At 46.3% G+C, this 25,094-nt stretch overlaps 1 protein-coding gene across 4 annotated transcripts in view; it reads left to right on the top strand.

Moving 5' to 3' along the window:
* palm2akap2 (palm2 and akap2 fusion) overlaps nt 1–25,094 on the top strand; it is a 190,301-nt gene that overhangs the window by 74,045 nt on the left and 91,162 nt on the right. For all 4 annotated transcript variants that reach the window (XM_045692695.1, XM_045692696.1, XM_045692697.1 and 1 more), the window contains one exon: nt 24,255–24,369. In XM_045692695.1, coding sequence (XP_045548651.1) covers nt 24,255–24,369 — 115 coding nt within the window. The remainder of the gene's footprint in view (nt 1–24,254; nt 24,370–25,094) is intronic.

Here is a 25,094-nt window from a genome sequence, read left to right as displayed (position 1 = left end):
ACTATTTATAGGTACACACACAGGGCAAGAAGAGAATGGGGGACACTATTTACAGGTACACCCATAAGAGAGGAAGAGACTGGGGGACACTATTTACAGGTACACACATAGGAGAGGAAGAGACTGGAGGACACTATTTACAGGTACACACACAGGAGAGGAAGAGACTGGGGGACACTATTTACAGGTACACACATAGGAGAGGAAGAGACTGGGGGACACTATTTACAGGTACACACATAGGAGAGGAAGAGACTGGGGGACACTATTTACAGGTACACACATAGGAGAGGAAGAGACTGGGGGACACTATTTACAGGTACACACACAGGAGAGGAAGAGACTGTGGGACACTATTTACAGGTACACACACAGGAGAGGAAGAGACTGGGGAACACTATTTACGGTTGCACACACATGCAGTTAGTGATGGGAAACAGAGGCTTTCTGAAGCCTTTCACCAAACTGTGCCAAGAACAGTTCCTCTGAACACAACGCTCATTAGTGACATCTGGTGGTCACCACCAATAAAAAGCAGCGTTTGACGTTCATATCAAAGTTTTTTTTCCCCTTCCACAATATTCATCAAATCTCCGTGGCTCAGAGGTTAGTCGCAGGTCTTAGTAGCCTAGAATCAGTTACAGATTGGAACCTTCCATCATCCGTCCCCTTGTTGCTGTCAAAAAAAACTGTGAGTATGTGGCATTATTTAGGATGCTTAAGACAAAAGCTTAATACTATATTAAATAAAACAAATTGTTTGAACAACAATGTGCAGAAAGTGTACTGAAATAAAATGTATTTGTAATATTAATAAGCATTCGCCAAGATTCAACCTCATTTTCCTCTGTCAGTGTTCTGGTCCCTGACTCTACTCACTGAGCTACCAGTCAGATGACACTACATTATTAAGAAATCCTGACTACATTGTAGGCTGAACTACGGTGTCCAGTAGGGGTCAGCGTTTGAATGCAACTTGGAATAGAAGAACAGCACCAGAAAATCAGCCGGGATCTCGCATGTGATCAAACAAAGCTTCAGACGTCATTGATCAGTTCCCGCTCAGCCCAGTCAAAACTGTTCGCTGCTCTGGCACCCCAATGGTGGAACAAGCTCCCTCACGACGCCAGGACAGCGGAGTCAATCACCACCTTCCGGAGACACCTGAAACCCCACCTCTTTAAGGAATACCTGGGATAGGATAAAGTAATCCTTCTAACCCCCCCCCCCCAAAAAAAAAAAGATATAGATGTACTATTGTAAAGTGGTTGTTCCACTGGATATCATAAGGTGAATGCACCAATTTGTAAGTCGCTCTGGATAAGAGCGTCTGCTAAATGACGTAAATGTAATAATGTCACTTTAAAACAAGCATCGGTAGGTACATTGTGTCTCGACGGCTCCCCCCCCCCCCCACCTGGCGCTTGAGGGTGCCAGGCTGACCATCATCACACACTCCTGTCATTACATTACGCACACCTGCCTTCCCTCGCCACGCGCGTCAGCGATAGCGGACTCACACCTCATCTGTTTATTACCTCCCCTACATATTTGTCAGGTTCCGTGCTGATGCATCGATTGTGTTTTGTCTGTGTTCTTAGTTTGCTGACGCTGTTCCTGTCTCGTTCCATGTCCGTTCTTTATTAAATGTTTTACTTCCCCGTACCTGTTTACTTCTCTCCTGCGTCATTCCACGTGACACATTGTGTCGATATCAGTAGTGCTTTGAAAACTGCATCGGAGCATCGGAGCTCTGGCATCACTCGTCCCATCGTTACATTACAGCGTTGATTCTGTTCTGTTTTTTTGGAGACGCATCGGTAAGTACTTTTAAATGTCTTGTGCTGACAAGTTGATGTATCTGAACACGTGACCATCAGTTCTATCATGAGAGCTCACCTGGGCTTCCTGCTTTAGTTTAGCTTCTAATTACCACATCTTCAAAGTCCTTGATTGCGTCATCCGCGTACCTGTTGGAGACGGGATGAAAATTGAAGAAGGTCTGGTGTGTCGGGTAACGTAGAGGTGATATGATCCTTAACTAGCCTGTCAAACCCCTTCATGATGAGCATTACGGGGCGATAGTCATTTAGTTCAGTTACCTGAAAGGATCAGGGGCCCTTGTCTACTTGGTTACAGTGCGACAGCAATGAGGCTGTTGGGGAACTCAACATCTTATGAATGAATGGGCCTAAATGTCATTCATAAAGTTTCATTCATGTCTGTTATGGCAGGTAATATCGTAGTTAATGCATGGTTTCTTTATGTAGATGAAGTTTGATTGAAAGTCAGAGCCTTGATATCTTGCTCAGTATGTAACAAGGTCACTGAGTCATTCGCATGTGAAAGACTCATTCTTCATGAGTTTCCCATAACATTTCAACTGTTCAGAAGAGGCCACTATATTAAGTGCCTTCATTGAAGACACCTGATAGGAATAACTAATAAATAGGATGTAAGGTTAATTGTTTGGTTTTGTACACTAGATTTTCTGATGAAGCAGTTTAAAACGTTTTCCATATATAACCACAGAGCATGTCAATAAAGGGCTTTAATATAGCCACAGAGCATGTCAATAAAGGGCTTTAATATAACCATAGAGCATGTCAATAAAGGGCTTTAATATAGCCACAGAGCATGTCAATAAAGGGCTTTAATATAGCCACAGAGCATGTCAATAAAGGGCTTTAATATAGCCACAGAGCATGTCAATAAAGGGCTTTAATATAACCATAGAGCATGTCAATAAAGGGCTTTAATATAGCCACAGAGCATGTCATTAGAGGGCTTTAATATAGCCATAGAGCATGTCAATAGTGGGCTTTCAATATGTTCTTTGCAACAACACTTCAGGCCATTAGACTGTTTAGTCAAACCGTAGCTAACATCCGATCCTGTGTTGTCTAGAGACTAGAGAAGCACATGGACTATTCAGAGAGAGAGAGAGAGAGAGAGACAGTGAGCCTCTACTGCCTGTGGTATGCTGTGGTATACCTCTCTCTTTTCTCTGTGGTATGCTGTGGTATACCTCTCTCTTTCTCTGTGGTATGCTGTGGTATACCTCTCTCTCTTTCTCTGTGGTATGCTGTGGTATACCTCTCTCTTTCTCTGTGGTATGCTGTGGTATACCTCTCTCTCTTTCTCTGTGGTATGCTGTGGTATACCTCTCTCTCTTTCTCTGTGATATACCTCTCTCTTTTCTCTGTGGTATGCTGAGCTGGTGGCTGAGGATGTGGCAGGTAGGCAAACAGGCTCTATATTTGCCCCCCCCGTGGAACAGAACAGTGGCCCTAAAAATAAACGATGAAAACCAGACACTTTCCACTGCAGAGAAAGACAGACATTTCAGTCCTCTAGTAGAGACGCTGATCCAGAGAGACTTACAGGAGTTCATACCAACAGATGGTTTTGTTTTATTTCTTCACCTAGTCACCTCAGGGATTCAAACCAGCAACCTTTCGGTAACTGGCCCGACACTCTTAACAACTAGGCTACAGAGACAGCTAGCTAACTATCTGTAGCGTAAGCCATACTCATAGAATAGACACTTCCTCTGGACAACAACATGGCCACTTCCTCTGGACAGAAACATGGCCACTTCCTCTGGACAGAAACATGGAGCAACACTCACAGACGCTCATGTGTTCAGATACATCAACTTGTCAGCACAAGACATTAAAAGTACTTACCGATGCGTCTTCAAAAAACAGAACAGAATCAACACTGCAATGTAACGATGGGACGAGTGATGCCAGAGCTCCGATGCTCCGATGCAGTTTTCAAAGCACTACTGATATGATACAATGTACCTACCGATGCACGATTCAAAGTGACATTATCACGTTTGAAACCAGATTGCATAGCAGAGAAGGTACGCTGGGATTCGAAATGGTCGGTGATCTGTTTGTTAACTTGGCTTTCGAAGACCTTAGCAAAGCAGGGTAGGGTAGATATAGGTCTGTAACAGTTTGGGTCTAGAGTGTCTCCCCCTTTGAAGAGGGGGATGACTGCGGCAGCTGCTTTCCAATCTTTGGGAATCTCAGACGACACGAAAGAGGTTGAACAGGCTAGTAATAGGGGTTGCAACAATTTCGGCGGATAATTTTAGAAAGAGAGGGTCCAGATTGTCTAGCCCGGCTGATTTGTAGGGGTCCAGATTTTGCAGCTCTTTCAGAACATCAGCTATCTGGATTTGGTTGAAGGAGAAATGGGAGAGGCTTGGGCAAGTTTCTGTGGGGGGTGCAGGGCTGTTGACCGGGGTAGGGGTAGCCAGGTGGAAAGCATGGCCAGCAGTGGAAAAATGCTTCTTGAGATTCGCAATTATCGCGGGTTTATCGGTGGTGACAGTGTTTCCTAGCCTCAGTGCGGTGGGCAGCTGGGAGGAGGTGCTCTTATTCTCAATGGACTTTACAGTGTCCCAGAACTTTTTGGAGTTTGTGCTACAGGATGCAAATTTCTGTTTGAAAAAGCTAGCCTTAGCTTTCCTGTGTGTATTGGTTCCTAACTTCCCTGAAAAGTTGCATATCACGGGGGCTATTCGATGCTAATGCAGAACGCCACAGGATGTTTTTGTGCTGGTCAAGGGCAGTCAGGTCTGGAGAGAACCAAGGGTTATATCTGTTCCCGGTTCTACATTTTTTGAGTGGGGCATGTTTATTTAAGATGGTGAGGAAAGCACTTTTAAAGAATAACCAGGCATCTTCTACTGACGGAATGAGGTCAATATCCTTCCAGGATACCCGGGCCAGGTCGATTAGAAAGGCCTGCTCGCTGAAGTGTTTTAGGGAGCGTTTGACAGTGATGAGGGGTGGTCGTTTGACCGCGGACCCATTATGGACGCAGGCAATGAGGCAGTGATCGCTGAGATCCTGATTGAAAACAGCAGAAGTGTATTTGGAGGGCAAGTTAGTTAGGATGATATCTATGAGGGTGCCGTGTTTACGGATTTGGGGTTGTACCTGGTAGGTTCATTGATAATTTGTGTGAGATTGAGGGCATCAAGCTTAGATTGTAGGATGGCTGGGGTGTTAAGCATGTCCCAGTTTAGGTCACCTAACAGCACAAACTCTGAAGATAGATGGGGGGCAATCAGTTCACATATGGTGTCCAGGGCACAGCTGGGGGCAGAGGGTGGTCTATAGCAAGCGGCAACAGTGAGAGACATGTTTCTGGAAAGGTGGATTTTTAAAAGTAGAAGTTTGAATTGTTTGGGTACAGACCTGGATAGTAAGACAGAACTCTGCAGGTTTTCTCTGCAGTAGATTGCAACTCCGCCCCCTTTGGCAGTTCTATCTTGTTGGAAAATGTTATAGTTAGGGATGGAAATTTCAGGGTTTTTGGTGGCCTTCCTAAGCCAGGATTCAGACACGTGATCAATGACGTCTTAAGTTTTGTTTATCACATGCGAGATCCCACTGATTTCTTGTGTTTTCTTCTATTCCAAGTTGCATTCAAACACTGACCTTTACTGGACACCGTAATTCAGTCTACAATGTAGTCAGGATTTGTTAATAATGTAGTGTCATCAGACTGGTAGCTCAGTGAGTAGAGTCAGGGACCAGAACACTGACAGAGGAAAATGAGGTTGAAACCTGGCAAAGGCTTATTATTATTACAAATATATTTTATGACAATAGACAGAGGAGATGAGAGGACAGGATAGGAGAGGAGAACAGAGGAGAGGAGAGGAGAGGAGAGGAGAGGAGAGGAGAGGAGAGGAGAGGAGAGGAGAGGAGAGGAGAGGAGAGGAGAGGAGAGGAGAGGAGAGGAGAGGAGAGGAGAGGAGAGGAGAGGAGAGGAGAGGAGAGGAGAGGAGAGGAGAGGAGAGGAGAGGAGAGGAGATAAATAAAATCTCTGGGAATTTATGCTGTATTATATTCAGTGTGATAGTTTGCCATCCAGGCAGAGAGAAATGAGCTTGTCAATGTTTGTTAACGGGCAGAGCAGGAACTGACTTGGACCAGAAACCGACCCAGGCATTTCAAACAGATCGACCCCTATTGTTGGCCAAGTAATGATTGTTCTGCACTAGACCTGAGAGTTCATTCTAGGGAAGTGTTCCAGTGTTTATCTAGTCTCTCTGTCTATGTTTCAGAGTGAGAGTGATACCTAATATGGTGAGTAGCTTACATTGGGACCTGTCCTCAGTTCTTCCACAGCAGACAGAGAGAGGAAGGAAGGAAAGGAGAGGTTGATTAAAGAGGAGAGGCATGGTGTTTTATATTCCATGATAAGCAGTCAGACCTCTGTAATATATTCCATGATAAGCAGTCAGACCTCTGTAATATATTCCATGATAAGCAGACAGATCTCTGTAATATATTCCATGATAAGCAGACAGATCTCTGTAATATATTCCATGATAAGCAGACAGATCTCTGTAATATATTCCATGATAAGCAGTCAGACCTCTGTAATATATTCCATGATAAGCAGACAGATCTCTGTAATATATTCCATGATAAGCAGTCAGACCTCTGTAATATATTCCATGATAAGCAGACAGACCTCTGTAATATATTCCATGATAAGCAGACAGATCTCTGTAATATATTCCATGATAAGCAGTCAGACCTCTGTAATATATTCCATGATAAGCAGACAGACCTCTGTAATATATTCCATGATAAGCAGACAGACCTCTGTATTATATTCCATGATAAGCAGTCAGATCTCTGTAATATATTCCATGATAAGCAGACAGATCTCTGTAATATATTCCATGATAAGCAGACAGACCTCTGCAATATATTCCATGATAAGCAGACAGATCTCTGTAATATATTCCATGATAAGCAGACAGACCTCTGTATTCATTGCATTCTTTAATCTGTGACAGCCTCCCAAATAGCACACTAGCCCCTGTGCAGTGCACTACAGTTGTCTAGAGCCCATTAGGAATAGGGCGCTATTTGGTATGTACACTATGTGAACTGTGCTGCCAGGCCGCTCTGCTCTGCTCTGGTCCTTAACACACAATATACACACTAGAGGTCAACCGATTAATACAACTAAGATTCAATAACACCACGACATGTTCCACAACGCACAGCAGGCTAGGTCATCTCTACTGGAATCAGCGATAATATAGAGGGCGAGGAACAGGAGGAGGAGGTGGGAGAAGGAGGAGGCAGATGAGGAGGAGAAAGAGGAGGAGGAAGAGAAGGAGGAGGAAGATATGGAAGACGAAGGAGGATGTATCCTGTTAGAGGGTATGCTACATACCTCAGGTCTCCTGTTAGAGGATATGGTATGCTACATACCTCAGGCCTCCTGTTAGAGGATATGGTATGCTACATACCTCAGGTCTCCTATTAGAGGATATGGTATGCTACATACCTCAGGCCTCCTGTTAGAGGATATGGTATGCTACATACCTCAGGTCTCCTGTTAGAGGATATGGTATGCTACATACCTCAGGTCTCATGTTAGAGGATATGGTATGCTACATACCTCAGGCCTCCTGTTAGAGGATATGGTATGCTACATACCTCAGGTCTCCTATTAGAGGATATGGTATGCTACATACCTCAGGCCTCCTGTTAGAGGATATGGTATGCTACATACCTCAGGTCTCCTGTTAGAGGATATGGTATGCTACATACCTCAGGCCTCCTGTTAGAGGATATGGTATGCTACATACCTCAGGTCTCCTATTAGAGGATATGGTATGCTACATACCTCAGGTCTCCTATTAGAGGATATGGTATGCTACATACCTCAGGTCTCCTGTTAGAGGATATGGTATGCTACATACCTCAGGCCTCCTGTTAGAGGATATGGTATGCTACATACCTCAGGCCTCCTGTTAGAGGATATGGTATGCTACATACCTCAGGTCTCCTATTAGAGGATATGGTATGCTACATACCTCAGGCCTCCTGTTAGAGGATATGGTATGCTACATACCTCAGGTCTCCTGTTAGAGGATATGGTATGCTACATACCTCAGGTCTCATGTTAGAGGATATGGTATGCTACATACCTCAGGTCTCCTGTTAGAGGATATGGTATGCTACATACCTCAGGTCTCCAGCTAGAGGATATGGTATGCTACATACCTCAGTTCTCCTGTTAGAGGGTATGGTATGCTACATACCTCAGGTCTCCTGTTAGAGGGTATGGTATGCTACATACCTCAGTTCTCCTGTTAGAGGGTATGGTATGCTACGTACCTCAGGTCTACTGTTAGAGGATATGGTATGCTACATACCGAGGTCTACTGTTAGAGGATATGGTATGCTACATACCTCAGTTCTCCTGTTAGAGGGTATGGTATGCTACATACCTCAGGTCTCCTGTTAGAGGGTATGGTATGCTACGTACCTCAGGTCTACTGTTAGAGGATATGGTATGCTACATACCGAGGTCTACTGTTAGAGGATATGGTATGCTACATACCGCAGGTCTAGTGTTAGAGGATATGGTTTATGCTTGATGTACATCCCTACACCACCTTGTCTGTTTCTCTCTCTCCTATAGAGAACATCTCCTCAGATATCCACCACAGAGCTGGCACTTACAGCGTGTGTTGGAGGGGAGTGGAACTACATCACCACACACTCACACACTCACTGGCCAGTTTATTAGGTACACCCCCCGTTCATGAAAAAGGATGGCTCAGCAGGCAGACAGGAATTCAGTTACTGTTCCGTTGAACGTTAGAAATGGACAAAACTAGCGACTTTAAGCCTGGTATGATCTGAGCCTGGTATGATCGGTGCCTGGTATGATCTGAGCCTGGTATGATCTGAGCCTGGTATGATCAGAGCCTGGTATGATCGGTGCCTGGTATGATCTGAGCCTGGTATGATCTGAGCCTGGTATGATCAGAGCCTGGTATGATCTGAGCCTGGTATGATCTGAGCCTGGTATGATCGGTGCCTGGTATGATCTGAGCCTGGTATGATCTGAGCCTGGTATGATCAGAGCCTGGTATGATCGGTGCCTGGTATGATCTGAGCCTGGTATGATCGGTGCCTGGTATGATCGGTGCCTGGTATGATCTGAGCCTGGTATGATCTGAGCCTGGTATGATCTGAGCCTGGTATGATCTGAGCCTGGTATGATCTGAGCCTGGTATGATCGGTGCCTGGTATGATCTGAGCCTGGTATGATCTGAGCCTGGTATGATCTGAGCCTGGTATGATCTGAGCCTGGTATGATCTGAGCCTGGTATGATCTGAGCCTGGTATGATCGGTGCCTGGCCTGGTATGATCTGAGCCTGGTATGATCTGAGCCTGGTATGATCGGTGCCTGGTATGATCTGAGCCTGGTATGATCTGAGCCTGGTATGATCTGAGCCTGGTATGATCTGAGCCTGGTATGATCTGAGCCTGGTATGATCTGAGCCTGGTATGATCTGAGCCTGGTATGATCAGAGCCTGGTATGATCTGAGCCTGGTATGATCTGAGCGTGGTATGATCTGAGCCTGGTATGATCGGTGCCTGGTATGATCTGAGCCTGGTATGATCTGAGCCTGGTATGATCAGAGCCTGGTATGATCTGAGCCTGGTATGATCTGAGCCTGGTATGATCTGAGCCTGGTATGATCAGAGCCTGGTATGATCTGAGCCTGGTATGATCAGAGCCTGGTATGATCTGAGCCTGGTATGATCTGAGCCTGGTATGATCTGAGCCTGGTATGATCTGAGCCTGGTATGATCGGTGCCTGGTGCACCGAATCCAGTATCTCAGAAACGGCCTCCTGGGATGTTCACGCACGACAGTGTCTCGGGTTTACTGAGAATGATGCAACAAACAAAAACATCCAGTCAGCAACAGTCCTGTAGGTGAAAACAGCTGGTTGATGAGAGGTTGAAAGGAGAATGGGAACAATCATGCAAGTTAACAGGCGGGCCACAAACAGACAGCATCTCACCAACACTGGACAACTGAGGAGTGGAAAAACATTGCCTGGTCTGACGAATTTCAGTTTCTGTTGCATCATGCTGATGGCAGTCAGGATTTGGCGTAAGTAGAATGAGACCATGGACTCATGCTGCCAGGCTGGTGACGGTGGTGGACAGCTGTCCAATCTGCAGCAACTGAGTGATGCCATTGTATCAGCATGGGCCAACATCCCTGTTGAACATTTATGACTTGTAGAATTCATGCAACGAAGAATACAGGTTGTTCTGGGGTCAAAGTGGGATCCGAGCTGGTACTAGATGGGTGAACCTTGGAAACTGGCACACACATACATACACACACACAGAAACACACACACAGAAACAGACACACACATAAACACACACACAGACAGACAGACACACAGAAACAGACACACACACACACACACACACACAGACAGACAGACACACAGACAGACACACACACACACACAGACAGACACACACACACAGACACACACACACAGACAGACAGACAGACACACAGACAGACAGACAGACAGACAGACAGACAGACACACACACACACACACACACACACACACACACACACACACACACACACACACACACACACACACACACACACACACACACACACACACACACACACACACACACACACACACACACACACACACACACACACACACACACACAGACACACACACACACACACAGACACACACACACACAGACACACACACAGCGGAGGCCTCGGAGACCAATCAGCTCGGCTGGGAGATTCAGACAGGAAGAGGGAGAAGGAGAACAGGAAGTCAGGATTGGGAGGGGAGCATATGGGAGGGAATCATCATTACCTTTGCCAATGCCTCTCCCTCTCTCTCTCTTCTTCTCTCTCTCTGTCCCTCCCTCTCTCTCTCTCTCTGTCTCTCTTTCTTTCTCTCTCTCTCTCTCTCTCTCTTTTGTTCTCTCACTCCGCTGCCTTGCAATTGAAACTAGTTGCTCTGATCAAAGTAGCCCCCGTATTAACATTCAGGGTGAGTGATGATGATGAGGCTCCAACCAGAGAAGAGAGAAGGAGGTGTTTCCTCTCCTCATCTCTGCTGAGTGGGGGGGGGGGGGAAGGGAGTTATTCGGTACGCAGTTCCTTACACATGCTGAGGGAAATCCAGAAAGCCTGTACAGTACACTCACAGCGTTCCAGTTCCCTCTTCTGCAGGCCAATCTAATCAGGCTTCTCGCAGGGCAGCTTCGTTCTCCCCATCTGACTGGTGATTGCTCATATCAATCTGTTGTATACTATTACCTACTACACTTTGCTGTAGCATTATGGTCTGACAAAAGAGCCTGATCGTGGACTATAGGAAACGGAGGGTCATAATGCTTCAGGGCCATAACGCCTCTTTCAATAGATTTATCACGGGGCCTCAGAGTCTCAAAAAGTTATAAAACTGCACCATTGAGAGCATGTTGACAGGCTGCATCACCGCCTGGTATGGCAACTGCTCGGCGCTACAGAAGGTGGTGCGTACGGCCCGAGTACATCACTGGGACCTCCATACCAGGCGGTGTCAGACTCCAGACTCCCAAGCCATAGATTATACCAGGCGGTGTTGACCCTCTGCTACCGCACGGAAACCGGTACCGGAGCGCTAAGTCTGGAACAAACTGGACCGTGAACAGCTTCTACCCACAAGCCGTAAGACTGCTACATAGTTAGTCCAAGTAGCTATTTGGTTAACTGTTTAACTATCTACATTGACCCGTTTTGTACTAACTGTTTTTTGACTATACCCAACACACTGGACTCTACCCAACACACTGGACTCTACCCAACACACTGGACTCTACCCCACACACTGGACTCTACCCAACACACTGGACTCTACCCAACACACTGGACTCTACCCAACACACTGGACTCTATCCAACACACTGGACTCTACCCACACACTGGACTCTACCCAACACACTGGACTCTACCGACACACTGGACTCTACCCAACACACTGGACTCTACCCCACACACTGGACTCTACCCCACACACTGGACTCTACCCAACACACTGGACTCTACCCAACACACTGGACTCTACCCCACACACTGGACTCTACCCCACACACTGGACTCTACCCAACACACTGGACTCTACCGACACACTGGACTCTACCCGACACACTGGACTCTACCCGACACACTGGACTCTACCCGACACACTGGACTCTACCCGACACACTGGACTCTACCCCCACACACTGGATTCCACCCACACACTGGACTCCACCCACACACTGGACTCTACCCCCACACACTGGACTCTACCCCCACACACTGGACTCTACCCCCACACACTGGACTCTACCCAACACACTGGACTCTACCCAACACACTGGACTCTACCCAACACACTGGACTCTACCCCCACACACTGGACTCTACCCCCCCCCACACACTGGACTCTACCCCACTCACTGGACTCTACCCACTCACTGGACTCTACCCAACACACTGGACTCTACCCAACACACTAGACTCTACCCAACACACTGGACTCTACCCAACACACTGGACTCTACCCAACTCACTGGACTCTACCCAACTCACTGGACTCTACCCAACACACTGAACTCTACCCCACACACTGGACTCTACCCAACACACTGGACACTACCCACACACTGGACTCTACCAACACACTGGACTCTACCAACACACTGGACTCTACCCACACACTGGACTCTACCCAACACACTGGACTCTACCCAACACACTGGACTCTACCAAACACACTGGACTCTACCCAACACACTGGACTCTACCGACACACTGGACTCTACCCAACACACTGGACTCTACCCAACACACTGGACTCTACCCAACACACTGGTTTCTACCCAACACACTGGACTCTACCCAACACACTGGACACTACCCAACACACTGGACACTACCCAACACACTGGACACTACCCAACACACTGGACTCTACCCAACACACTGGACTCTACCCCCACACACTGGACTCTACCCCCCCACACACACACTGGACTCTACCCCACTCACTGGACTCTACCCACTCACTGGACTCTACCCAACACACTGGACTCTACCCAACACACTGGAGTCTACCCACTCACTGGACTCTACCCAACACACTGGACTCTACCCAACACACTGGACTCTACCCAACACACTGGACTCTACCCAACACACTGCACTCTACCCAACACACTTGACTCTACCCAACTCACTGGACTCTACCCAACTCACTGGACTCTACCCAACACACTGAACTCTACCCCACACACTGGACTCTACCCAACACACTGGACACTACCCACACACTGGACTCTACCAACACACTGGACTCTACCAACACACTGGACTCTACCCACACACTGGACTCTACCCAACACACTGGACTCTACCCAACACACTGGACTCTACCCAACACACTGGACTCTACCGACACACTGGACTCTACCCAACACACTGGAGTCTACCCAACACACTGGACTCTACCCAACACACTGGTTTCTACCCAACACACTGGACTCTACCCAACACACTGGACACTACCCAACACACTGGACACTACCCAACACACTGGACACTACCCAACACACTGGACTCTACCCAACACACTGGACTCTACCCCCACACACTGGACTCTACCCCCCCCCACACACACTGGACTCTACCCCACTCACTGGACTCTACCCACTCACTGGACTCTACCCAACACACTGGACTCTACCCAACACACTGGAGTCTACCCACTCACTGGACTCTACCCAACACACTGGACTCTAACCAACACACTGGACTCTACCCCACACACTGGACTCTACCCCACACACTGGACTCTACCCAACACACTGGACTCTACCCCACACACTGGACTCTACCCCACACACTGGACTCTACCCCACACACTGGACTCTACCCAACACACTGGACTCTACCCACACACTGGACTCTACCCCACACACTGGACTCTACCCCACACACTGGACTCTACCCAACACACTGGACTCTACCCCACACACTGGACTCTACCGAACACACTGGACTCTACCCCACACACTGGACTCTACCCAACACACTGGACTCTACCCACACACTGGACTCTACCCACACACTGGACTCTACCCCACACACTGGACTCTACCCCACACACTGGACTCTACCCAACACACTGGACTCTACCCAACACACTGGACTCTACCCAACACACTGGACTCTACCCCACACACTGGACTCTACCCCACACACTGGACTCTACCCAACACACTGGACTCTACCCACACACTCACACATACTTACACTGGCACTCCAATACACACACACACACACACATACACACACACACACACACACTTCCACACTCATCACATACGCTGCTACTGTCTACTATCTATCTTGTTGCCTAGTCACTTCACCCCTACCAATAGGTATATATCTACCTCAATTACCTCGTACCCAAATCGAATCAAATGTTATTGGTCACATACACATGGTTAGCAGATGTTATTGCGGGTGTATTGAAATGCCTGTGTTTCTATGTGCGACAGTGCAGTAATATCTAGCAAGTAATATCTAACAATTTCCCAACAACTACCTAATACACCCAAATCTAAGTGAAGGAATTAAGAATATATACATATATGGACGAGCAATGTCAGAGAGGCATAGAGTAAGATACAGTAGCATAGTATAGAATACAGTATATACATATGAGATGAGTAATGCAAGATATGTAAACATTATTATTAAAGTGGCATTATTAAAGTGACTAGTGTTCCATTTATTGAAGTGGCCAATGATTTCAAGTCTGTCTGTTGGCAGCCACCTCTCTGTGTTAGTGATGGCTGTTTAACAGTCTGATGGCCTTGAGATAGAAGCTGTTTTTCAGTCTCTCGGTCCCAGCTTTGATGCACCTGTACTGACCTCGCTTTCTGGATGGTAGCGGGGTGAACAGGAAGTGGTTCAGGTGGTTGTTGTCCTTGATGATATTTTTTGCCTTCCTGTGACATCGGGGGGTGTAGGTGTCCTGGAGGGCAGGCAGTTTGCCCCCGGTGATATGTGTTGGGCAGACCGCACCACCCTCTGGAGAGCCCTGCGGTTGCAGGCGGTGCAGTTGCCGTACCAGGCGGTGATACAGCCCGACAGGATGCTCTCAATGGTGCATCTGTAAAAGTTTGTGAGGGTTTTAGGTGACAAGCCACATTTCTTCAGCCTCCTGAGGTTGTGCCTTCTTCACCACACTGTCTGTGTGGGTGGAACCATTTCAGTTTGTCCGTGATGTGTACACCAAGGAACTTGAAGCTTTCCACCTTCTCCACTGCTGTCCCGTCGATGTGGATAGGGGGGCTGCTCTCTCTGCTGTTTCCTGAAGTCCACGATGATCTCCTTTGTTTTGTTGACGTTGAGTGAGGTTGTTTCCTGACAGCACACTCCGAGTGCCCTCACCTCCTCCCTATAGGCCGTCTCGTCGTTGTTGGTGATCAAGCCTACTACTGTTGTGTCGTCTGCAAAATTGATGATTGAGTTGGAGGCGTCCATGGCCACACAGTCATGGGTGAACATGGAGTACAGGAGGGGGCTGAGAACGCACCCTTGTGGGGCCCCAGTGTTGAGGATCAGCGAAGTGGAGATGTTGTTTCCTACCTTCACCACCTGGGGGCAGCCCGTCAGGAAGTCCAGGACCCAATTGCACAGGGCGGGGTTGAGACCCAGGGCCTGAAGCTTAATGATGAGCTTGGGAGGGTACTATGGTGTTGAATGCTGAGCTGTAGTCAATGAACAGCATTCTTACATAGGTATTCCTCTTGTCCAGATGGGTTAGGGCAGTGTGCAGTGTGATGGCGATTGCATCGTCTGTGGACCTATTGGGGCGGTATGCAAATTGAAGTGGGTCTAGGGTGACAGGTAAGGTGGAGGTGATATGATCCCTGCACATTGGATTTTTTTCATCCTAGTGTTAGAATTTTTTATATATTGTATTCTGCATTGTTGGGAAAGGCCCATAAATACGCATTTCACTGTTAGTCTACACATGTTGTTTACCAAGTAGGTGACAATTATAATTTGTTTCGATGACGTTATGAAAGTTGTAGTGTTCACTTGCACCACTAGAGGGAAGCAGAGGCAGAGGATCTCCTGTTAGTCTGAGATGCCTGGGTGAATGTGGGATAGGCTCAGTGCTATACAGTGACTTTACATGACTCTGAGATGGCGCCATGAATTCTCTGTCTCTGTCTATGTTTCTGTCTCTTCTGTCTCTTCTGTTTCTGTCTCTGGCACCATATTCCCTACATGTTGCAGTACTTTTTACCCCTGGTCAAATGGCACCATATTCCCTCCATGTTGTGGTGCTTTTTACCCCTGGTCAAATGGCACGCTGTTCCCTACATGTTGCAGTGTTTTTTACCCCTGGTCAAATGGCACGCTGTTCCCTACATGTTGCAGTGTTTTTTACCCCTGGTCAAAGGGGCAATATGTTAGTAATATGGTGCCATTTGGGAAGCAGTCATGGATGATGTCCGTGCGGCGAGGAGAGTGGGTGGAGAGTGGGTGGAGAGTGGGTGGAGAGTGGGTGGAGAGTGGGTGGAGAGTGGGAGAGTGGAGGGAGAGTGGGAGAGTGGGGGAGAGTGGAGGGAGAGTTGTGGGAGAGTGGGGGGAGAGTGGAATGAGAGAGGAGGGAGAGTGGAGGGAGAATGGGGGAGAGTGGAGGGAGAGAGGAGGGAGAGTGGAGGGAGAGTTGGAGAGAGGAATGAGAGTGGGAGAGTGGAGGGAGAGTGGAGGGAGAGTGGGGGGGAGAGTGAGAGTGAGAGAGAGGAGGGAGCAGAATGAAGTGAGAGTGAGAAAAAAGGTTAGAGGGAGGGAGGGAGGGAGGGAGGGAGGGAGGGAGGGAGGGAGGGAGGGAGGGAGGGAGGGAGGGAGGACAGAACATTGACATCTGACCACAGAGAGGATGTTTGTGTTTTCAACAGGGTGGTCGTTGGCGTGATGTTATTGTTTGTGAGTTGACTTTGACCACGGGAGTAGTTGATGGTGTTGACCATGGGAGTAGGTGATGGTATTGACCATGGGAGTAGATGTTGGTATTAACCATGGGAGTACAGGTTGCTATTGACCATGGGAGTAGATGTTGTATTGACCATGGGAGTAGATGTGGTATTGACCATGGGAGTAGATGTTGGTATTGACCATGGGAGTACATGTTGGTATTGACCATGGGAGTACATGTTGGTATTGACCATGGGAGTAGATGTTGGTATTGACCATGGGAGTAGATGATGGTATTGACCATGGGAGTGGCTGTTGCTATTGACCATGGGAGTAGAGGTTGGTATTGACCATGGGAGTAGATGTTGGTATTGACCACGGGTGTAGCTGTTGGTATTGACCATGGGAGTAGCTGTTGGTATTGACCATGGGAGTAGAGGTTGGTATTGACCGTGGGAGTAGATGATGGTATTGACCATGGGAGTACAGGTTGCTATTGACCATGGGAGTAGATGTTGGTATTGACCATGGGAGTAGTTGATGGTATTGACCATGGGAGTAGATGATGGTATTGGCCATGGGAGTAGATGTTGGTATTGACCATGGGAGTAGATGTTGGTATTGACCATGGGAGTAGATGTTGGTATTGACCATGGGAGTAGATGTTGGTATTGACCATGGGAGTAGATGTTGGTATTGACCATGGGAGTAGATGATGGTATTGACCATGGGAGTAGATAATGGTATTGACCATGGGAGTAGATGTTGGTATTGACCAAGGGATTAAGATGATGGTGTTGACCATGGGAGTAGATGATGGTATTGACCATGGGAGTAGATGTTGGTATTGACCATGGGTGTAGATGTTGGTATTGACCATGGGAGTAGATGACGGTATTGACCATGGGAGTAGATGTTGGTATTGACCAAGGGATTAAGATGATGGTGTTGACCATGGGAGTAGATGATGGTATTGACCATGGGAGTAGCTGTTGGTATTGACCATGGGAGTAGATGTTGGTATTGACCATGGGAGTAGATGATGGTATTGACCATGGGAGTAGATGTTGGTATTGACCATGGGAGTAGATGTTGGTATTGACCATGGGAGTAGATGTTGGTATTGACCATTGGTGTAGGTGTTGGTATTGACCATGGGAGTAGATGTTGGGATTGACCATGGGAGTAGATGATGGTATTGACCATGGGAGTGGCTGTTGCTATTGACCATGGGAGTAGATGTTGGTATTGACCATGGGAGTAGATGTTGGTATTGGCCATGTGAGTACTTGTTGCTATTGACCATGGGAGTAGATGTTGGTATTGACCATGGGAGTAGATGTTGGTATTGACCATGGGAGTAGAGGTTGGTATTGACCATGGGAGTACATGTTGGTATTAACCATGGGAGTACTTGTTGCTATTGACCATGGGAGTAGATGTTGGTATTGACCATGGGAGTACAGGTTGCTATTGACCATGGGAGTAGATGTTGGTATTGACCATGGGAGTACAGGTTGCTATTGACCATGGGAGTAGCTGTTGGTATTGACCATGGGAGTACATGCTGGTATTGACCATGGGAGTAGGTGTTGGTGTTGACCATGGGTGTAGGTGTTGGTATTGACCATGGGAGTAGATGTTGGTATTGACCATGGGAGTAGATGATGGTATTGACCATGGGAGTAGATGTTGGTATTGACCATGGGAGTAGATGATGGTATTGACCATGGGAGTAGATGATGGTATTGACCATGGGAGTAGATGATGGTATTGACCATGGGAGTAGATGTTGGTATTGACCATGGGAGTAGATGATGGTATTGACCATGGGAGTAGATGATGGTATTGACCATGGGAGTAGATGTTGGTATTGACCAAGGGATTAAGATGATGGTGTTGACCATGGGAGTAGATGATGGTATTGACCATGGGAGTAGATGTTGGTATTGACCATGGGTGTAGATGTTGGTATTGACCATGGGAGTAGATGACGGTATTGACCATGGGAGTAGATGTTGGTATTGACCAAGGGATTAAGATGATGGTGTTGACCATGGGAGTAGATGATGGTACTGACCATGGGAGTAGATGTTGGTATTGACCATGGGAGTAGATGATGGTATTGACCATGGGAGTAGATGTTGGTATTGACCATGGGAGTAGCTGATGGTATTGACCATGGGAGTAGATGTTGGTGTTGACCATGGGTGTAGGTGTTGGTGTTGACCATCACAGTAGAACTCTGTGAGCCCCTGGTCTAAAGTAGTGCACTATATAGGGAATAGGGTTCCATAGGGCTCTGGTCTAAAGTAGTGCACTATATAGGGAATAGGGTTCTATAGGGCTCTGGTCTAAAGTAGTGCACTATATAGGGAATATGGTTCCATAGGGCTCTGGTCTAAAGTAGTGCACTATATAGGGAATAGGGTTCTATAGGGCTCTGGTCTAAAGTAGTGCACTATATAGGGAATAGGGTTCCACAGGGCTCTGGTCTAAAGTAGTGCACTATATAGGTAATAGGGTTCCATAGGGCTCTGGTCTAAAGTAGTGCACTATATAGGGAATAGGGTTCCATAGGGCTCTGGTCTAAAGTAGTGCACTATATAGGTAATAGGGTTCTATAGGATCTCTGGTCTAAAGTAGTGCACTATATAGGTAATAGGGGGGACTAAGTGATGGTATCTTAGGAAGCCTCCTTGTTATTACTGACCGTGGAACCTTTGAGGCGTTCTAGAAGCCTCTTGCACTAAACAATGGCAGGAAATGACCAGGGAGGAGGCAGAGCGGGTTCCTCTGAACGCGGTTTCCTGATTGGCTAGCCATCAAAAATAATAACCCAAACCCAGGTCCTCTGGGAGATATGGAATGTTTGTGTGTGTGTGTGTGTGTGTGTGTGTGTGTGTGTGCAGTTGAAGTCGGAAGTTTACATACACCTTAGCCAAATACATTTAAACTTAGTTTTTCACAATTCCTGACATTTAATCCTAGTAAAAATGCCCATTCTTAGGTCATTTAGGATCACCACTTTATTTTAAGAATGTGAAAGGTCAGAAGAATAGTAGACATAATTATTTATTTCAGCTTTTATTTCTTTCATTACATTCCCAGTGGGTCAGAAGTTTACATACACTCAATTAGTATTTGGTAGTATTGCCTTTAAATTGTTTAACTTGTGTCAAATGTTTTGGGTAGCCTTCCACAAGCTTCCCACAATAAGTTGGGTGTATTTTGGCCCATTCCGCCTGACAGAGCTGGTGTAACTGAATCAGGTTTGTAGGCCTCCTTGCTCACACACGCTTTTTCAGATCTGCACACAACTTTTCTTTTGGATTGAGGTCAGGGCTTTGTGATGGCCACTCCAATACTTTGACTTTGTTGTCCTTAACTTGTTATGGATAAGGGGCAGTATTTTCACGGCCGGATAAAAAACGTACCCGATTTAATCTGATTATTACTCCTGCCCAGAAACTAGAATATGCATATAATTATTAGCTTTGGATAGAAAACACTCCAAAGTTTCTAAAACTGTTTGAATGGTGTCTGTGAGTATAACAGAACTCATTTGGCAGGCCAAAACCTGAGAAGATTCCAAACAGGAAGCGCCATCTCTGACCATTTCTTGGCCTTCTTGATCATCTCTATCCAAAACAGGGGATCTCTGCTGTAACGTGACATTTTCTAACGCTCCCATAGGCTGTCAGAAGGCACCAGAACGTTGAATGATGACTTTGCAGGCCATGGCTGAAAAACAGTAGCGCATTTGGATAGTGGTCGATCTGAGAACAATGAGACTGGCGGCGCGTGCTCGAGAAGAGTCCATTTTACTTTCTCTGTCTTTGAACGAAAACAACGACTCCCGGTCGGAATATTATCGCTTTTTTACGAGAAAAATCGCATAAAAATTGATTTTAAACAGCGTTTGACATGCTTCGAAGTACGGTAATGGAATATTTTGACATTTTTTGTCATGAAACGCGCCGGGCGCGTCACCCTTCGTTACCCTTCGGATAGTGTCTTGAACGCACAACAAAACGCCGCTATTTGGATATAACTATGGATTATTTGGAACCAAACCAACATTTGTTATTGAAGTAGAAGTCCTGGGAGTGCATTCTGACAAAGAACAGCAAAGGTAATCCAATTTGTCTTATAGTAAATCGGAGTTTGGTGAGTACCAAACTTGGTGGGTGTCAAAATAGCTAGCCATGATGGCCGGGCTATCTACTCAGAATATTGCAAAATGTGCTTTCACCGAAAACCTATTTTAAAATCGGACACCGCGATTGCATAAAGGAGTTCTGTATCTATAATTCTTCAAATAATTGTTGTGTTTTTTGTGAACGTTTATCGTGAGTAATTTAGTAAATTCACCGGAAGTGTTCGGTGGGAATGCTAGTTCTGAAAGTCACATGCTAATGTAAAAAGCTGGTTTTTGATATAAATATGAACTTGATTGAACAAAACATGCATGTATTGTATAACATAATGTCCTAGGGTTGTCATCTGATGAAGATCATCAAAGGTTAGTGCTGCATTTAGCTGTGGTTTTGTTTTTTGTGACATTATATGCTAGCTTGAAAAATGGGTGTCTGATTATTTCTGGCTGGGTACTCTGCTGACAGAATCTAATGTTTTGCTTTCGCTGTAAAGCCTTTTTGAAATTGGACAGTGTGGTTAGTTAACCTCTCTGGGCTAGGCGGGACGAATTCGTCCCACCTACGCAACAGCCAGTGTAATCCCGTGGCGCGATTTTCAAATACCTTAGAAATGCTATTACTTCAATTTCTCAAACATATGACTATTTTACACCATTTTAAAGACAAGACTCTCGTTAATCTAACCACACTGTCCGATTTCAAAAAGGCTTTACAACGAAAGCAAAACATTAGATTATGTCAGCAGAGTACCCAGCCAGAAATAATCAGACACCTATTTTTCAAGCTAGCATATAATGTCACAAAAACCCAAACCACAGCTAAATGTAGCACTAACCTTTGATGATCTTCATCAGATGACAACCCTAGGACATTATGTTATACAATGCATACATGTTTTGTTCAATCAAGTTCATATTTATATCAAAAACCAGCTTTTTACATTAGCATGTGACGTTCAGAACTAGCATACCCCCTGCAAACTTCCGGTGAATTTACAAAAAATGTACTAAATTACTCACGATAAACGTTCACAAAAAGCATAACAATTATTTTAAGAATTATAGATACAGAACTCCTCTATGCACTCGATATATCCGATTTTAAAATAGCTTTTCGGTGAAAGCACATTTTGCAATATTCTGAGTAGATAGCCCGGCATCACAGGGCTAGCTATTTAGACACCCAGCAAGTTTAGCACTCACCAAAGTCAGATTTACTATAAGAAAAATGTTATTACCTTTGGTGTTCTTCGTCAGAATGCACTCCCAGGACTTCTACTTCAATAACAAATGTTGGTTTGGTCCCAAATAATCCAGAGTTATATCCAAATATCCTCTGTTTTGTAATCTAAAATGTATTACATTGTTTTTTCCTTCAATCTACACACAAAACGCCATAATGACAAAGCAAAAACAGGTTTTTAGAAATGTGGTATTAGATGGAATGAAGAAACGTTCCCAATTACTGTGGTATTAGACGGAATGATGAAACGTTCCAGATTACTGTGGTATTAGACAGAATGATGAAACGTTCCAGATTACTGTGGTATTAGACAGAATGATGAAACGTTCCAGATTACTGTGGTATTAGACGGAATGATGAAACGTTCCAGATTACTGTGGTATTAGACAGAATGATGAAACGTTCCAGATTACTGTGGTATTAGACGGAATGATGAAACGTTCCAGATTACTGTGGTATTAGATGTGAAAGCAACTGCCATCACTTCAACAAGAGAACAAAGCTCTCTCCACTGGCTGGAGTTTGGTGGGTCTATGGCGGGTCTATGGCGGGTCTATGGTGGGTCTATGGTGGGTCTGTGGCGGGTCTATGGTGGGTCTATGGTGGGTCTATGGTGGGTCTATGGCGGGTCTATGGCGGGTCTATGGCGGGTCTGTGGCGGGTCTATGGCGGGTCTATGGCGGGTCTGTGGCGGGTCTATGGCGGGTCTATGGCGGGTCTGTGGTGGGTCTATGGTGGGTCTATGGTGGGTCTATGGTGGGTCTGTGGCGAGTCTGTGGCGAGTCTGTGGCGGGTCTATGGTGGGTCTATGGTGGGTCTATGGCGGGTCTATGGTGGGTCTATGGTGGGTCTATGGCGAGTCTGTGGCGGGTCTGTGGTGGGTCTGTGGCGAGTCTGTGGCGGGTCTATGGCGGGTCTATGGTGAGTCTGTGGTGGGTCTATGGTGGGTCTATGGTGGGTCTATGGTGGGTCTGTGGCGAGTCTGTGGCGAGTCTGTGGCGAGTCTGTGGCGGGTCTATGGTGGGTCTATGGTGGGTCTATGGCGGGTCTATGGTGGGTCTATGGCGGGTCTATGGCGAGTCTGTGGTGGGTCTATGGTGGGTCTATGGTGGGTCTATGGTGGGTCTGTGGCGAGTCTGTGGCGGGTCTATGGCGGGTCTATGGCGGGTCTGTGGCGGGTCTGTGGTGAGTCTGTGGTGAGTCTTTGACACAGTAATAACTAATTTTAAACAAATTCTAATGAAATCCATTACCAGAAAGGAGTGGCAGCTTTACACCAATCAGAGCCATTACCAGACAGGAGTGGCAGCTTTACACCAATCAGAGCCATTGCCAGACAGGAGTGGCAGATTTACACCAATCGGAGCCATTGCCAGACAGGAGTGGCAGCTTTACACCAATCAGAGCCATTGCCAGACAGGAGTGGCAGATTTACACCAATCAGAGCCATTACCAGACAGGAGTGGCAGATTTACACCAATCAGAGCCATTGCCAGACAGGAGTGGCAGATTTACACCAATCAGAGCCATTGCCAGACAGGAGTGGCAGCTTTACACCAATCAGAGCCATTGCCAGAAAGGCCTCCTGCTCTGGCCTCGCCTGCTCATACTAACATCACGTCACACGGGGTTGTGCTGCTGTTCCGTTGTTCTACACTGGATTTGGAGGAACAGAGAATGTGTTGTTTTTCTTCCTAACGTGTAGGACAGGGCCATTCAGCTGTTACCCTACGAGGTCTGTAGCATGCTGCTTTTCTGTCCTACTTCATCATATCATGTCACACAGCTGGTGTCCCAGGTCTAAATCAGTCCCTGATTAGAGGGGAACGACGACAAAATGGTGGAACTGGCTTCAAGGTCCGGAGTTGAGTTTGACCACTCAAAAATGCCAAGCCTTTATTTGATCCATTTAAGACGATTAATATGTATTTTTCATGTGTTCTTTTTTGTTCTTTCATTGTAGGTTGGAGTCAGAGATTGGTCTGTTGGAGAGCGAGGAGTGTCAAATCTCAGCTAAAGAACAGATCCTCAGAGAGAGACTGAGAAAGACTGAGAGGTCCATAGAAGACCTACAGAAAGTAAGAGAACATTCATCTACACAGAGAGAGAGAACATTCATCTACACAGACAGAGAGAGAGAGAGAGAGAACATTCATCTACACAGAGAGAGAGAGAGAACATGCATCTACACAGAGAGAGAGAACATTCATCTACACAGAGAGAGAGAACATTCATCTACACAGAGAGAGAGAGAAAACATGCATCTACACAGAGAGAACATTCATCTACAGAGAGAGAGAGAACATTCATCTACACAGAGAGAGAGAACATTAATCTACACAGAGAGAGAGAGAGAGAGAGAGAGAGAGAGAGAGAGAGAGAGAGAACATGCATCTACACAGAGAGAGAGAACATTAATCTACACAGAGAGAGAGAGAGAGAGAGAGAGAGAGAGAGAACATCCATCTACACAGAGAGAGAGAACATTCATCTACACAGAGAGAGAGAGAGAGAGAGAACATTCATTACTCTACACAGAGAGAGAACATTCATCTACACACAGAGAGAGAACATTCATCTACACAGAGAGAGAGAGAGAATATTCATCTACACAGAGAGAGAACATTCATCTACACAGAGAGAGAGAACATTCATCTACAGAGAGAGAGAGAGAGAACATTCATTACTCTACACAGAGAGAGAGAACATTCATCACTCTACACAGAGAGAGAGAGAGAGAGAGAGAGAGAGAACATTCATTACTCTACACAGAGAGAGAGAGAACATGCATTACTCTACACAG

Source organism: Salmo salar, chromosome ssa13, assembly GCF_905237065.1.
Source record: "Salmo salar chromosome ssa13, Ssal_v3.1, whole genome shotgun sequence".
In the NCBI taxonomy this organism is placed as follows: Eukaryota; Metazoa; Chordata; class Actinopteri; order Salmoniformes; family Salmonidae; genus Salmo; species Salmo salar.
The sequence above is the reverse complement of the archived record's forward strand: the minus strand, read 5'-3'. Positions and strand labels throughout refer to the sequence as shown.